At 45.9% G+C, this 13,283-nt stretch overlaps 5 protein-coding genes across 5 annotated transcripts; 3 read left to right on the forward strand and 2 right to left on the reverse strand.

The window, feature by feature from the left end:
- Positions 1–525: 525 nt before the first annotated feature.
- Positions 526–1,641, reverse strand: sua7 (Transcription initiation factor IIB; the record flags this gene model as incomplete). The annotated part of the gene is made up of 2 exons (XM_031151560.1): positions 526–902; positions 960–1,641. The coding sequence occupies 2 exons, from the start codon at positions 1,639–1,641 to the stop codon at positions 526–528; spliced, it is 1,059 nt and encodes a 352-aa protein (XP_031003236.1).
- Positions 1,642–2,591: 950 nt separating this feature from the next.
- On the forward strand, positions 2,592–4,150 carry RPT5 (26S proteasome regulatory subunit; the record flags this gene model as incomplete). Its single annotated transcript, XM_031151561.1, has 4 exons — positions 2,592–2,905; positions 2,964–3,379; positions 3,430–4,054; positions 4,120–4,150. 4 exons carry the CDS (start codon positions 2,592–2,594, stop codon positions 4,148–4,150), a joined length of 1,386 nt encoding a protein of 461 aa, XP_031003233.1.
- Positions 4,151–6,270: 2,120 nt separating this feature from the next.
- On the forward strand, positions 6,271–6,818 carry LHYA1_G006627 (uncharacterized protein; the record flags this gene model as incomplete). Its single annotated transcript, XM_031151562.1, has 2 exons — positions 6,271–6,297; positions 6,345–6,818. 2 exons carry the CDS (start codon positions 6,271–6,273, stop codon positions 6,816–6,818), a joined length of 501 nt encoding a protein of 166 aa, XP_031003234.1.
- Positions 6,819–9,222: 2,404 nt separating this feature from the next.
- On the reverse strand, positions 9,223–10,466 carry LHYA1_G006628 (uncharacterized protein; the record flags this gene model as incomplete). Its single annotated transcript, XM_031151563.1, has 3 exons — positions 9,223–9,735; positions 9,883–10,336; positions 10,420–10,466. The coding sequence occupies 3 exons, from the start codon at positions 10,464–10,466 to the stop codon at positions 9,223–9,225; spliced, it is 1,014 nt and encodes a 337-aa protein (XP_031003227.1).
- Positions 10,467–11,497: 1,031 nt separating this feature from the next.
- On the forward strand, positions 11,498–12,768 carry LHYA1_G006629 (uncharacterized protein; the record flags this gene model as incomplete). Its single annotated transcript, XM_031151564.1, has 2 exons — positions 11,498–11,700; positions 11,757–12,768. 2 exons carry the CDS (start codon positions 11,498–11,500, stop codon positions 12,766–12,768), a joined length of 1,215 nt encoding a protein of 404 aa, XP_031003228.1.
- Positions 12,769–13,283: the final 515 nt, after the last annotated feature.

The following is a 13,283-nucleotide window of genomic DNA, read 5'->3' on the forward strand; positions in this document are numbered from 1 at the left end:
AGGATTTAGAAGGGACACGTAATAATAATGAATACATGCAAGGAGTAGAAGAATGGACCTTATCGGAATGGTAGCCCTCACGGAAACTACTAAAACACGACATCAAACATGGCACAAATTTCAGGCCTTACTGGCAGATCATATGTGGTTAAGTGCTTGTATTTCTTTACATGGTATTTCGCCACAAGCGACCACCGCCATCGCATATAGAAGACTTCTCTTCCACTAAAACTTGTCCTGTTCCGATTAGCAGGTAAAATAGAGATCAATGTCCAGACTCGTTCCGCAACAATTTAAGTGACGGGGATATCGATGCTCATAAGCAAAGGCCCGTCAAAATGAGCGCAGAAGGATTAACCAGGCATATCCCATCGTAATCCCGCAACACATCAGATTGCATGGAAGATCTCAAGCCTGAAGCAGCAACGACCAATTGCAATCAAAAGCAGGGACAGTCGAACGAGACCGTGCCACACCTCTCGCCAACCCCAAAGCCATGCCAGATCAATTTATGGTATCACCCATTCAACCGACTGGAAGGTTGTCCATCTTGCCTTTGCCGTCAGCAATCCAATCTGGTTCAATCAATCTCTCGCGCTCTTGGTACAGGTATTTGTACGCAGTGCGGATTGTACCATCACTAACACCAGCAACCTGCGAAATCTCCTTCGGAGTCTTTCCCTTGCCAAGCAAGAATGAGGCCATGTATATGCAAGCGGCAGCGACTGATAGTGGAGAACGACCGGCGAGATCACCGACGGTGGACATCTTATCGGCGAGGCCTTGAGAGACTTTGACGAACTGTTGGGACTTGAGACCAAGTTGACTGCAGTAACGGAGACATAGGTCTTTGGCATTGGTAGAGGTAGTGGTCTGGTACGTGTCTGTTGATTGGAGATTTCCTTGAAATAGCATGTCAATAAATAGAACTACTGGTATAGCATCTGCACACAACTTACCACCAGCAGCATTAGCCATCGCAACCTTACCAGCACTATCTTGGGCAAAAAACTTCTCCAGAGCCTTAAAAGTTCGACCAATGTCCTTCTTGGAAACCTTCGTCAGAGCGTAGATTTCGCGGAAAGTTCGTGGAACACCGCACTGGCGGCAGGCGATGAAGATACAACCAGCGATGATTGCTTCTTGCGACTTGCCCTTGAAGGCTTTGGCATCGTCGACAAGCTTGAAGAGATGTTTGGCAGTGTCAGAAACATTCTTTGGAATGTTAACGGCATCGCAGTGAGCACCAATCTCCTTGTATGCTGCAAGTAGGCCTTTAGTGGCCTTATCATTAGCAGATTTGCCTTGTGCGCGGAGAAGATCGCGGCTTCGAGCGTTGCCATCACCAAACGCGATGGTGGTTTGAAGCTGAGAGCCGTTGAGCAGAGGGTTGGCGCCATCACCCACACGGGACGGGTCATCATTGCCTTGATCATCGTTGGAGAACGTACGCCACTCAGAGCGGGTATCGACGATGCGATCACCCAAGACGAGGCCGCAGGAACCACAGACCATGTCACCAGAGGAGAACTCCTCGACAAGGTTGGGTGGAAATTCTTTGCAGTCCTTGCACATGAGAGTCATGTTCAAGTTCTCGCTCCATTCTGCGCCTTTATCGCCCGGATTAGTTTGGGGAATCATCTTTGACTTGTACGGCTTTGGCCGGTATATATTATCAAGTTCGTCGAAGACTGGACGGCGGGGACGTCTCTTGCGGACTTGTTGTCTCTTGCGCGATACGGCAGCACGAGTTCGAAAGTCTTGTGTTGCTTTTTCGCAAAGGAGGGTCGTGCTAAGCTTGACGAAGAGTTGAGAATGCACTTTGGCGGTATTGAATTTATATCACCTCACGATCTGGCGTCCTGAAGACGACCTTCGTCGAAAGAGATCGACGGCTGCTGATTCAATTTGGATTGCGCGAGCCGGTACCAAAGCAGAAGCGCCTAGAAGAGTCCTGCGCGCAATTTGTGCTGTATAGAGGACGTTGCAAGTTGCTTAAACAATTGTGCTCGGCGCAAGATCAAAGGTGGAGATGAAGAAGAGGAGGTTGGGAGTTGCGATTCGATATGGGAAGGTATATCGTATGCGTGGTAGAATGAATGTCAGGCGAAATGTGAATTTGCGCTGCTGAATCGCCCGACAAAAGGAAGCTTCTCAGAACGATGGACCAGTGAAGGCGTCTGTGAAGGATTCCAAGTCGTGGGAAAGACGTCGGTTACTATCGCTAGAAAGGTGACCGGCAACTTTGGGGAGTATTGAAAGCGACAGTTGACGTTCTTCGAGATGGCGAGTGAGCGTGCGAAAGAAGGGATGGAGAAGGAAGGGGAGGACTTTCTCTTGGAACTGGTGTGGCAGAAATAGATGGCGCTGACATAATACCACCCACTAATTCAATATCACATGACTCAGTCTTCGTAGTCTCAAGCTGCCTGATTTCGCTACGCGACTGTTCGGTTTGGAGCTCTCGTTGGTTCCAAGCTCCGAATACTAAACACCCATTTGTACTCTTTGAAGCTTCGCACTCTATCCACTACTCTTCCATCAGCTTCCCGTACCTTTTTGACCCCCATCGACCCTCTCCACATCCCACCATGTCCACTTTAGAAGATCTCGATGACCTTGAGCGAGATAACCAGGATAAGAAGGGCGATGGCGACAAAGATCAAGGGAAGAAGCCCGATCAGAATGGTGATGCCGAAATGAAGGATGCCGAGCCTGAGGAGAAGGAAGAGGACCCTATAGACGGGGAGATATACAACTTAAGCACACAAGATATTCTCACGCGGAAAAGGCTGCTCGAGAACGATTCGCGGATCATGAAGAGCGAGTATCAACGTTTATCTCACGAGAAGGCTACTATGGGCGAGAAGATCAAGGACAACCTCGACAAGATTGAAAACAACAGGTATGAACCTAGGTTCTCATGGATATGTCTTTTGATGATCTGGCTAACCATTTGGCAGGCAATTACCCTACCTTGTCGGCAATGTTGTTGAGCTGCTTGATCTAGACCCAACTGCGGAATCCCAAGAAGAAGGTGCCAATATCGACCTGGATGCCACGCGCGTAGGGAAATCTGCTGTAATCAAGACCTCCACCCGACAAACTATCTTCCTTCCCCTTATTGGCCTCGTCGACCCCGAGCAACTAAAGCCAGGAGACCTGATCGGTGTGAACAAGGATTCGTATCTGGTTTTGGACACATTACCCGCAGAATATGACAGCAGAGTCAAGGCTATGGAGGTTGATGAGAAGCCAACGGAAAAGTACACTGATGTAGGAGGACTTGACAAGCAGATTGAGGAATTGGTAGAGGCAATAGTATGGCCAATGAAGGAGGCTGATAGATTCAAGAAGATTGGTATCAAGGCTCCTAAAGGTATGTATAGTCGTTGACACATTACTTCTCCTAAGCTAACGTCGATTAAGGTGCCCTCATGTACGGTCCTCCTGGTACAGGTAAAACCCTCCTCGCCCGAGCTTGCGCCGCCCAAACCGATGCCACCTTCCTCAAACTCGCGGGTCCACAATTAGTACAAATGTTCATAGGAGATGGTGCCAAGTTGGTACGAGATTGCTTCGCTCTTGCCAAAGAAAAGGCACCTGCGATCATCTTCATCGATGAGTTGGATGCCGTTGGTACAAAGCGTTTCGACAGTGAGAAGAGCGGAGACAGAGAAGTCCAAAGAACTATGTTGGAACTTCTTAACCAGCTTGATGGATTCGCTTCAGATGATCGTATCAAGGTTCTTGCAGCTACGAACAGAGTCGACGTTCTCGATCCTGCCCTGTTACGTTCTGGACGTCTGGACAGAAAGATCGAGTTCCCTCTCCCTAATGAGGAAGCCCGAGCACAGATTCTCCGGATTCACAGCAGAAAAATGACGGTCGACGATGCAGTCAACTGGCCCGAGCTGGCAAGAAGTACGGATGAATTTGGAGGTGCTCAGCTTAAGGCTGTCTGTGTAGAGGCAGGTATGATTGCGTTAAGAATGGGGAAGAACAAGATCAGCCACGAACATTACGTTGATGCCATTGCGGAAGTTCAAGCCAAGTACGTCTGCATTCAATTTTCTAAAATCACTTATAAAACATTACTGACAAATATCCCACCTGTAGGAAGAAAGATACCGTCAATTTCTACGCTTAGATGGCTTGGTCGTCGGTTGTGGTTCGGGAGTTGGGCCTGGCTTGCATATCGAGCCTTGTAATCATAGAAAGCTACATTATGAACATTTTCCCATCGGAAGCACTGTGATGTTGTAACATAATAAATTCAGGTGATTTAAGTGAGCTATAAATATAGCTTATGTCTAAGAAAATGTAGTCTTCCGCGTGGTGATCTCGAGTAAGGCTCAATGTTTATCAACATCTTTTGAGCGTCCTTTAACAACTAGAAAGTTCTGCAGTTGGATACTTATTCACCCAAGAAATAGACCGTTCTTCCCTTATATATTATCGTTGCCCCTTAAATTAACAACAACAACACGTTGTATCGTCTTACCATAACAATCCCGCATAATACGAAAGGATTTTAAGTACACTTGCCGCTCCAGCTCTTTCACAACCATACCTTATTGCTGGAAATATCCTCAGAAAGTTGTCTGACTTGCAACAACATACCGCGAGGCATCATTCTCCCCCTGCTCAACACCACTTTCAAACTCGGGAGCCTGTCGCCCGCTATAAAGCAAGCACTCTTTCCAAGCCCGCATCCACTCCAAAACAAGCTTCTTCGACTGCTTCTGGATCTCCTCTGCATGCTCAACCGCAGCGGGTCTAAAATCAACCTGCAGCTCGAACTTCACAGTGGTATTCGGAATTCTAAGGTCGTACAGCAGCAGTAATTGCTGTAGTCCATGGATGGAATCATCCCCCTCGAGATATCGACGAAGATCAATGATGATTTCGAGCTGAGATAATGACTTGAAACTCCGAAGAAACTTCACCAGTTTGCGAATCACAGAACGGTGCGTCTCGAAGGGCGTGCTTGCATTGATTGCACTGCATGAACCATCGGAGGAGCTTTCTCGGTCACTAGTGAAATCACACCAACTGCCCAAACCTTCACCCCATACCTTCCAGTAGCTCATGGTAATGCTCACGCGGCGAGCGAAATTCTGGACATGTGGGTGGTGGGGCCAGATGGCGGGGTAGGATGATGGGAGGAAGGATGTTGCGCTTTGATGGAAAATGAGGAAATAGCCATTGATTGCTACGGGTTCGAGGCTAGAGTATACGAGACTGGTTACCTCGTCGTGGATTTGCTTGTTTACGAAAATTACGGGAAGTGGCCCGACGCCCCTGATTGCCATGTTGCGGGAGACGTCGGCCACGATTTCGTGATGCTCGAGACAGCAAGGGCAGAATGTGGCGTCTTGGACACAGTACTCGAAGATTCGGTTTCGTAACTCACTGGGTAGTCGTATGAGGGGGCTTGGGGAATGGAGATTGAGCGTGTCTGTCTCAGGGTCTCTGATGGATAGAGGTTCCAATGATTGCGTCTCTTGAGCAAGACCCCTCTTGGACCAGCTAACAATGTTGGAGCACGGAAGACTCATGTTAATGGTTTGTGTTGACTCTTGAGAGCCTGATGGCTAGCCTCGTTTTCAGATACTCTAATATACGATCGTGTATTTGGGAGCCCACTGCTTTACTTATATCAGCAAGAACCTCTGCGTATACCGATATAGAATAGCTGCTTACACTTTAAATGCAACCTTGTTGTTGTCACCGGGTGAGTCACCTGGAGCAAGAAACGCCTCGAATCCTTACAATCTAAATTCTAGGCAGCAATAGACTTGTTATTTGGAGAACACTGCGTAGATTGGTGTAGCTAATAGCCACTTCATATGGTAGATAGATTTAAGCCTGAATGTAAGGGCCTCGAAAAGCCGCGAGGCTAGAAAGAGGAATTTGGAGGGGAGACCCGCGCTACTTTAGCTGAATGGTTTCAGAATTTAAATGTCTCTAGGGACAAGATTCTAGGTAGCACAGGCTATGTTCACAACGCGGAAAACTTCATAGAACAGCCTGCAAATGTACTAAGTAGACGAAAACCTACGGCCTTCATAGAAGAGTAAAATAATAGACATGCATTTACGAAGGTTGAAGAAAACATGAATTGTAGTTTTCGGAAACCTGAGGCTTAAGAGGGACTAGCTCCTATAACACGTGACTGGGTTTTGAAGAACCTCGTCTCAGGCCTCAAAATCCCGAAGGACATTCACGCCCTCGCAATATCCAATTGACACCACCACACTCGTCAAGATGCTTACCCAAACTCTCAGAGCTTCGGTATGAATAATTATCAGCTCCCCGGATGACCCAGCTAACCGTTCCAGCGCTCCACGATCGCCCGTGTCGCGAGACATCAAGCTACCGGCATGGTTGCGAAGCGCACCTTCATCACCCCTACGGCTGCCCGTCGAGGTTCGTCAACCTTCCTTTTCATACCCAAAGCGATTCCATGGAGCATTGCTTCCTATGAAGTTCTATCCCGAGCCCCGCGGCCTTTCTTCAATGCCCCTAAAGCCTCTGCTAACATTCTCCTCCTAGACCTTATCCAAGACCTCTACGTCCGCGAACTGAAAGCCTACAAAGTACCCGCCGTGAAAGCCACGGATGCTGAAGGCAGCGTCCAGAAGTTCACCGCGCCAGCAGCCCCGAAGTCTCCCGAGGAGGCCGACATTGCGAACGAGTTGAAATCCTACGAAGCATCTGCTGTTGAGATTGAAGGTCAGGCCGAGGGAGGTGCTGCTGCGAGCCAGGAATTCGATTGGTTTGAGGAAGAGCCCGAGGAGGAGGCTCACCACTAGAGTATATTCGCGGGATGGATGAGAATGGAGAGGGAAAGGGATGAAACGGCGGGCGACCTTGTGTGTATAGCATAAATAGAGATGGGAGAATGTACAGTTGGTGGTGATGATATGATTGTCCTCTTGGTTCTATCCGGTGTTATAAACCATCTTTATACAGTCGAGCGACTTTCTTTCACCATATTCGATGGAGGTTTTGGACTTGAGTACCTTTTTAGACGGTCTTGCTGAGCTATACAAATTGCCCATATTCCAAGCGGACGAATCGGATTAAACAGCCACCTACACGTCAAGCAGTGCTTGTTTTACTATATTTTCAATGGATATTTCGAGCCTTTCTACGAACGTTAGACCCCTGGCCAAATATATTTTCTTCGCCTAACGTGGTTTATCACCAAGTCGGACATATCACCGAGTCGGACACTTTTCCTTATATTCTACCCTTCCAACTTTAATACGCGTTTTCTTAATAACTAATAATAGAAATTTAGACTAAAGAAGCATGAATTATTCTAGCTATTAAGGCTATTTAAACATCTAAAAAACTAAGCCAACGCGCCGCAGCAAAAATCTATAAAGTACCACTTTTAACCCTTTTTAACAGAATAGCCGGCTAATCCTATTGCCCTAAAACTATAGCTAATAGCCTTAAATTAACTAAACTAGAGGAGGAAGTGATTATTTAAAATATACTTGACCTAGATTCTAGAGGATTTGCGCCCTGGTTAGCTAGTATAAAAGATATAGCAAATTTTATCCTTAAATTGCAGAGGGGAAGACGCGTTAGAAAGCTCTAGGCTTATTAATTTATACAATAATAATTAGCCCTTAAGACGCGTTTTAATCGCGTTTATAATTTCTAAAGGGCCTTATACAAAGATCCTAAGCTAATTAGCTTATAGTTTTAACTAGTTAAGAATATAAGAGCAAAATACAGCATTCTAGACTACGACCTATATAACTTTAATAAAACTAGGTTTATAATAGGTGTTATTTATCCTAGAATAGTTATTACTTATATAGATCAATATAGTAGAAGTAAGGCAGTTCAGCTAGGCAATTAGAAATAGGCTATGGCAATTGCTTATATTAATAGGGAAGGCTAGAGTGTTCCTCTATTTCTAGTGGTTCAAGGCAAGAACCATCTTTCAAATTAGTATACAGATAGCGGCCTCTCACTTAACTAGGTTATTAAACTAATAAGCAATAGGTAGACAAATAATAAGACAGGTCTAGATTAGTTAAAACACTTTAATAAATATACTACTAGTTATATAAAGGGTCCATATCAAATGCTTATATTAGATAGGCATAAGAGTTATAAATCAGCCAAGTTCTAAGAGTATTACAAGGCATATAACATTATAACTCTTAGACTACCTCCTCATTCATCCCATCTAACCCAGCTACTTAATATTAGGTGTTTTAGTATATTAAAACGAGTATATAGACAGCAAATCGAGATATTTATTAAAGCTCATATCAATCACATCACAAAAGTTAAGTTCTTTCTAGCCTTTTAAGTAGTATATAAGAAGATAATAACTATTACAAACTGCTAGGCTGGATTCCGTGGAGCTAGCTTAGTACCTTTCAATCTATAAGCTATAATTTTAAAGCTTAATATAAAGTTACAGACTCCAACTCCCTCGCGGCTATCAAGTGCTAACTCTCTTTCTTAGGTCTCTCAGACCCCTTCTAACCTAACTAAAGCTCTTTCACAGTTAACTCTTATTCAAAATTAAATTGCCTGCTATTAGGGGAGCTTGCCAACTCTACTATTTAAGACTATTGCTATATTAGCAAAGGGTATAGAGCGAATAGCCTATAAGATAACCCTTCTATCTACTAAGATGTGCACCTTTTAAGCAGCAAATAAAGCCCTAAGTAAACGCCGCAGAGCTAAAAAGACTCGAGTCCATTAAGGGGGGGCACTTATAGTAGAGGATGCATAAGATATTTTAGCCTAGAAGGATATAGATAAGCAAGTATAACGCGACTTAGTTATAGAGAGAGGTATTTAGAAGGAGGGGCAACTATCTAGATAGCGCTATGGGACCTACAGAAAAGCTAGTTATAATATACAAACTTGTTAAGAGGATATAGATATATCTAGTTCTTCAGATTCTTCTTAGTTTTAATTAATTTAATATATTATAGTTATTTTATTTATATTTGAAGTTAGGTGCCAAGGAAAAGTGTCCAACTCGGTGATATGTCCGACTTGGTGATAAACCACGTTATCCGTTTTTGTATACTGCGAGGGAAATTTAATTTGGACGGAGTAGCAGGGCGATAAAATGCTTACACAAACGGAAGGATTCCCTTCGTTCTCAGTTTCAAGAAAGGTAAGAATCCTGGTTTGAAAAACATCACATTCAGGTATTCCCCAATCTCCCCTCAATCACACATAACAATCACGAAACCTCTCTCCACCCCTTTTCACAAACCGCAGCGGACACTTCTCCTGCATCTGCAAGACCACAATCGTCTCGCTCTCGAACATCATCCTCCTAGCCCTCTTTATCGCCTTCTCATACACCACCCTCCTCTCATCTTTGCCCATCGTCTCAATGTCCTCGTCGCTTGCCCAGGCACTAACATCCAGCTCCACAGAATGAGTCTTGAAGATGACCGAAAGCACAGCGATAATCTCAATCTGCGCGAAGCGTTTCCCGGGGCAAGAACGAGCTCTCTCGGAGAAGGGGATATAGGATCCTTTGGCAGGGACGAAGAGTCTTTTCGGCGCGTTGGGAATAGAGGTGATTTCGGGCTCGCCACCCCTCTCTTGCTTGAGTGATGAGAACCACCGTTCTGGTACCCAGTCATCGAGATCATGCTCTTTCTTTGAGACAGTGCTTGGGCTGTGGGGGTAATATCTTGGCAGCGACGGCGCTGATATGGATGATCGTGCGAGCTGGTACCGTGACTGTCTTTCCGTCCCACATCAAAGTCTGGGGCGACTCTCGTACAATCTTAGGAATGTCGATGATAGGCGGAAGAAGATGCAGGGTTGGGAGAGTGAACTTCCACCATCAGCATAGTGATCATAACTCAGAAATACCTCTTTAAGCTCTTGAATGCGGCGAGTTGTTGCCTGATTACTACCATCTCCTTTATGGGACGGTCCAAGACTGTCATCGTACTCTTCCCATCCCTCTAGATACTTGATATCTATGCGCTGGACCTTCTCCAGATCTTCTTTGGCCGCTGGATTGAGGGCATAGTCAATAAACGGGTGAGAAACCCCAGCCCTCTGAGTACATTCCCACACGTATTCCAAATTGAGAGCATGCCCCGGGCCAAAGTAAAGAATGTCTATTTCGAGATCTGCATAAACATCTGGCGTGCCAAAGCACAACCGATATTTCGTGAGGGCGATCTCTCGAGATTCACTGCAGACACTAAGGGCCGCGGGGTTCGGGGCTTGTTCATGTTTTGGGAAGACCATTTGCTTCTTTTCGTTCTGGTATCGGTAGACAATGGCATCGACAAGGAAAAGAGGTGTTGGGTTATAGCTAGCACATTTAGCTTAGCTGGTGTGAATTCCACGTGGCTGGCGGTGCATTCATTAGATGTTGCTTTCCCGATCACGAAATACAGAGGGCCATAAGACCATGACCACCCTGATCTGCACCATGTAAGCATTGTCACATCAGGGGCCTGTTGCGTACCTGATGAGGTCTCATTCAAATCATCAGCTCCCCCTTTTACGCTCGCTTAAAGTTAATGAGTCAAATATACCTACCTGGGTAGGTAAATACCGAAAGTCAGAATGCCAGCAATGCTCTTTATCAGAGACCAAACATAGTTCCCGATCGATGCATCAAACTAGTTTGGCATCTAAAAACGATTGCAAGAAACTGATAATGCGGATATAGGCATGCTGCCACAGTCCAGATCGCAGACGCGGACCAGACTTGGTCGATTGTGGTAAGCCATGAAGTTATACGGAACACACAATAATTCGGTACAGAGAGGACTGTGGGCGCAGATGGTTCAGCTCTTCGACCTGTCTGCAGAGCAAAGATATTTGGCAAGTAGAACATTCCTCAACATCACTAGAGGTTCAATGTTTGTTTGTCCTTGATTTCTTGCCAATAGAGAATGTGTCCCAACCGGATGGAAGATGAATTTGTGCCGCTGGCAGTGGCCCACAGCCAGGAAAAGTTTCGAAGGAGATAGTGATTGATGGGAGTTCGCCTTATCAGCTTGAAGATTTCTCAGCTATTAGGACTAATCCGGTAACGCTAGCATAGATAGAAGATATATCACTTGAGCTTCCCTTCAAGGAGAGAATATAACGTAACTGTCGCATAAAGATCTCAGGGTATCTGGGATTGAAGTAGAACTCTATGCCCCTAGTCCTCATCGTACACTTCAGCTTCTAAAATGTTGGTTGGCCCCACTAGAGGTAGAAAATGGTATAAAACATACAAAAATTGCAACTTGTGATGTCTTGAACATGCCAAAGATGTTCTTACCCTATTTGTGGGCACTAAAAATAGATTTCAGGGTTGCAATTGCCCCGCGCTTACTGATCGACCATGCTGTGCCGCAATTGCTAAGACCTATAAGGCCTGGCCGTCTACCTAACTATTAACCTTAAAAACATTTTTGTTTGTTCGGTTTCAATACTTTAGTAAAGAGCATACAACGTCTAACAAGCTTTCCTAATAATGGGTAACAAGAAAGGGGAAGATGCGCCTTATAGGGACGAGCCAGACCGCGATGATGCAGCGTCAACCTCTTCTGCTGTCCTTCTAGGAGACTTCGACTCCTTTCCAGACGAAGCACTTCCAGCATACGAAGATACGGCCTCTCAGCCTCCATCTGTCCCCGATTTCTTCAGAGGAACCTATCCACTCATTAACTGGTACTGGTATGTAAAGCCATGTCTTGTCTGAGACCGAAAACCAATTGATGTTCTTTCGCCAGTGCTCCCCCCCAACTCCCCTTTGCGAGCTATGATATGGACGAGACGGAACAACGGACCCGCTTCCCCAATTATTCAACGAATTCGGGGACCCTCGAGTCGATGATCAGAGAGCAGGCCAGCTATCCGCCAACCTATTTCGTCACACTACACGGCTCGCATACGGAGACGAGACGCAATGGCAATAAAGAAACCAAGGACAAGATCAACGACTTCTTCATAAAGATCAACTTGACCAACCTCCTCTCTCCAGGACCGGGCTCGGACTACTCTGGAAAGCTTGAACTACTCCCAGACAACAAGCGTGGATTTAGGGGAACCCGTTTCCCATCTCTGAACCCGAGTCTGCAAGACGTGGAAGAGGCGGATGAATTGCGAGCGTGGTGCGATAGATATGTCGCTGATCCTGCGGGAGTAAAGTCCTTTACACTGAAGCGGGAGATCAGAAATCACGATACCAAGCGCCTTGAACAACTGCTCAGATCTGCCATCCAAGAGACCAATTACCGCGGGCACCTCTCGGTAGACTTCCAGACCGTTCACCAAACCTTGATAGTCTACTCACCCGGTATGATCAATCAGTGGAGAATCACTACCTGGATCCGCTGGGTTTTCTACCTAACATTCCTCTGGCTATTCTCCTGGCCATTCCTCTTCTTCCTCACCAGCAGATACGCAGTCGTAAAGGCTGTCTACGATTATGCCGACTGCCCACCAGGCGACGACGTAGGGAGAAAGCCAACTATCATGAGCGAAGTTGACTGGTACCACCGCTGGGAGAGTGCCATCAGGCGTGCCGCTCTGGCGAGAATGATGTGCAAAGATACGTATCTAGACGATGCGTATAGGATTGCTACTACGAGGGCCGATGCAAGAGGTGTGCAGGTGGGTGCAAGTCCTCAAATACCCAGCACTGGCAACGCTTTTGCGGATGGAGCGTTCTCGTTGATTGGACAGGGGATGAGAGTCGCTCAAGATTTTAACGAAGTGAGAGGATGGGGTCATGACACTTAGGGATGTTGTGTTTCTTTGGCGTTGCTGAGAAATTTTAATTTGGCGTTTGGGTGTGTTGATACTAAGGAAAAGGGGATGCTTTGTGTATTTGTCTTGTCTTGCTATGATACCTTTTGCACTTGATTTCTTTTCTCGCAATGTATTTATTCTCAAAATCTTAACATTTCATAATCGACCACGACCTCGATTTTAACAATGCATGTCAATTATGCATTCCTACACGATAACCTCAATCCTTCCTTCCTTTGCGATTGTTCCCAAAACCAATCCCGGGACTCGGGATTCAAAAACGCCTTTTAATTCCGGACTCTAACTGCATTGTATTTTTTTATTTTCCTTGCCCATGCAAAGTGGACGTTGAATTTGGAAATATAACGCAATGCGCTAAGTAAGGAGTATATCATGCTAGCTCGGCTCCCTCCTCCCTCTTCGCCCCATCCATCGGCTCCCATCTCGGCCTCCCACCGCGGGACGCAACACAATGACAGCCGTCTACCCTAGTTGTCCTGGAGCCA

This window comes from Lachnellula hyalina, assembly GCF_007821495.1.
Source record: "Lachnellula hyalina strain CBS 185.66 chromosome Unknown contig00130, whole genome shotgun sequence".
Taxonomy (NCBI): domain Eukaryota; kingdom Fungi; phylum Ascomycota; class Leotiomycetes; order Helotiales; family Lachnaceae; genus Lachnellula; species Lachnellula hyalina.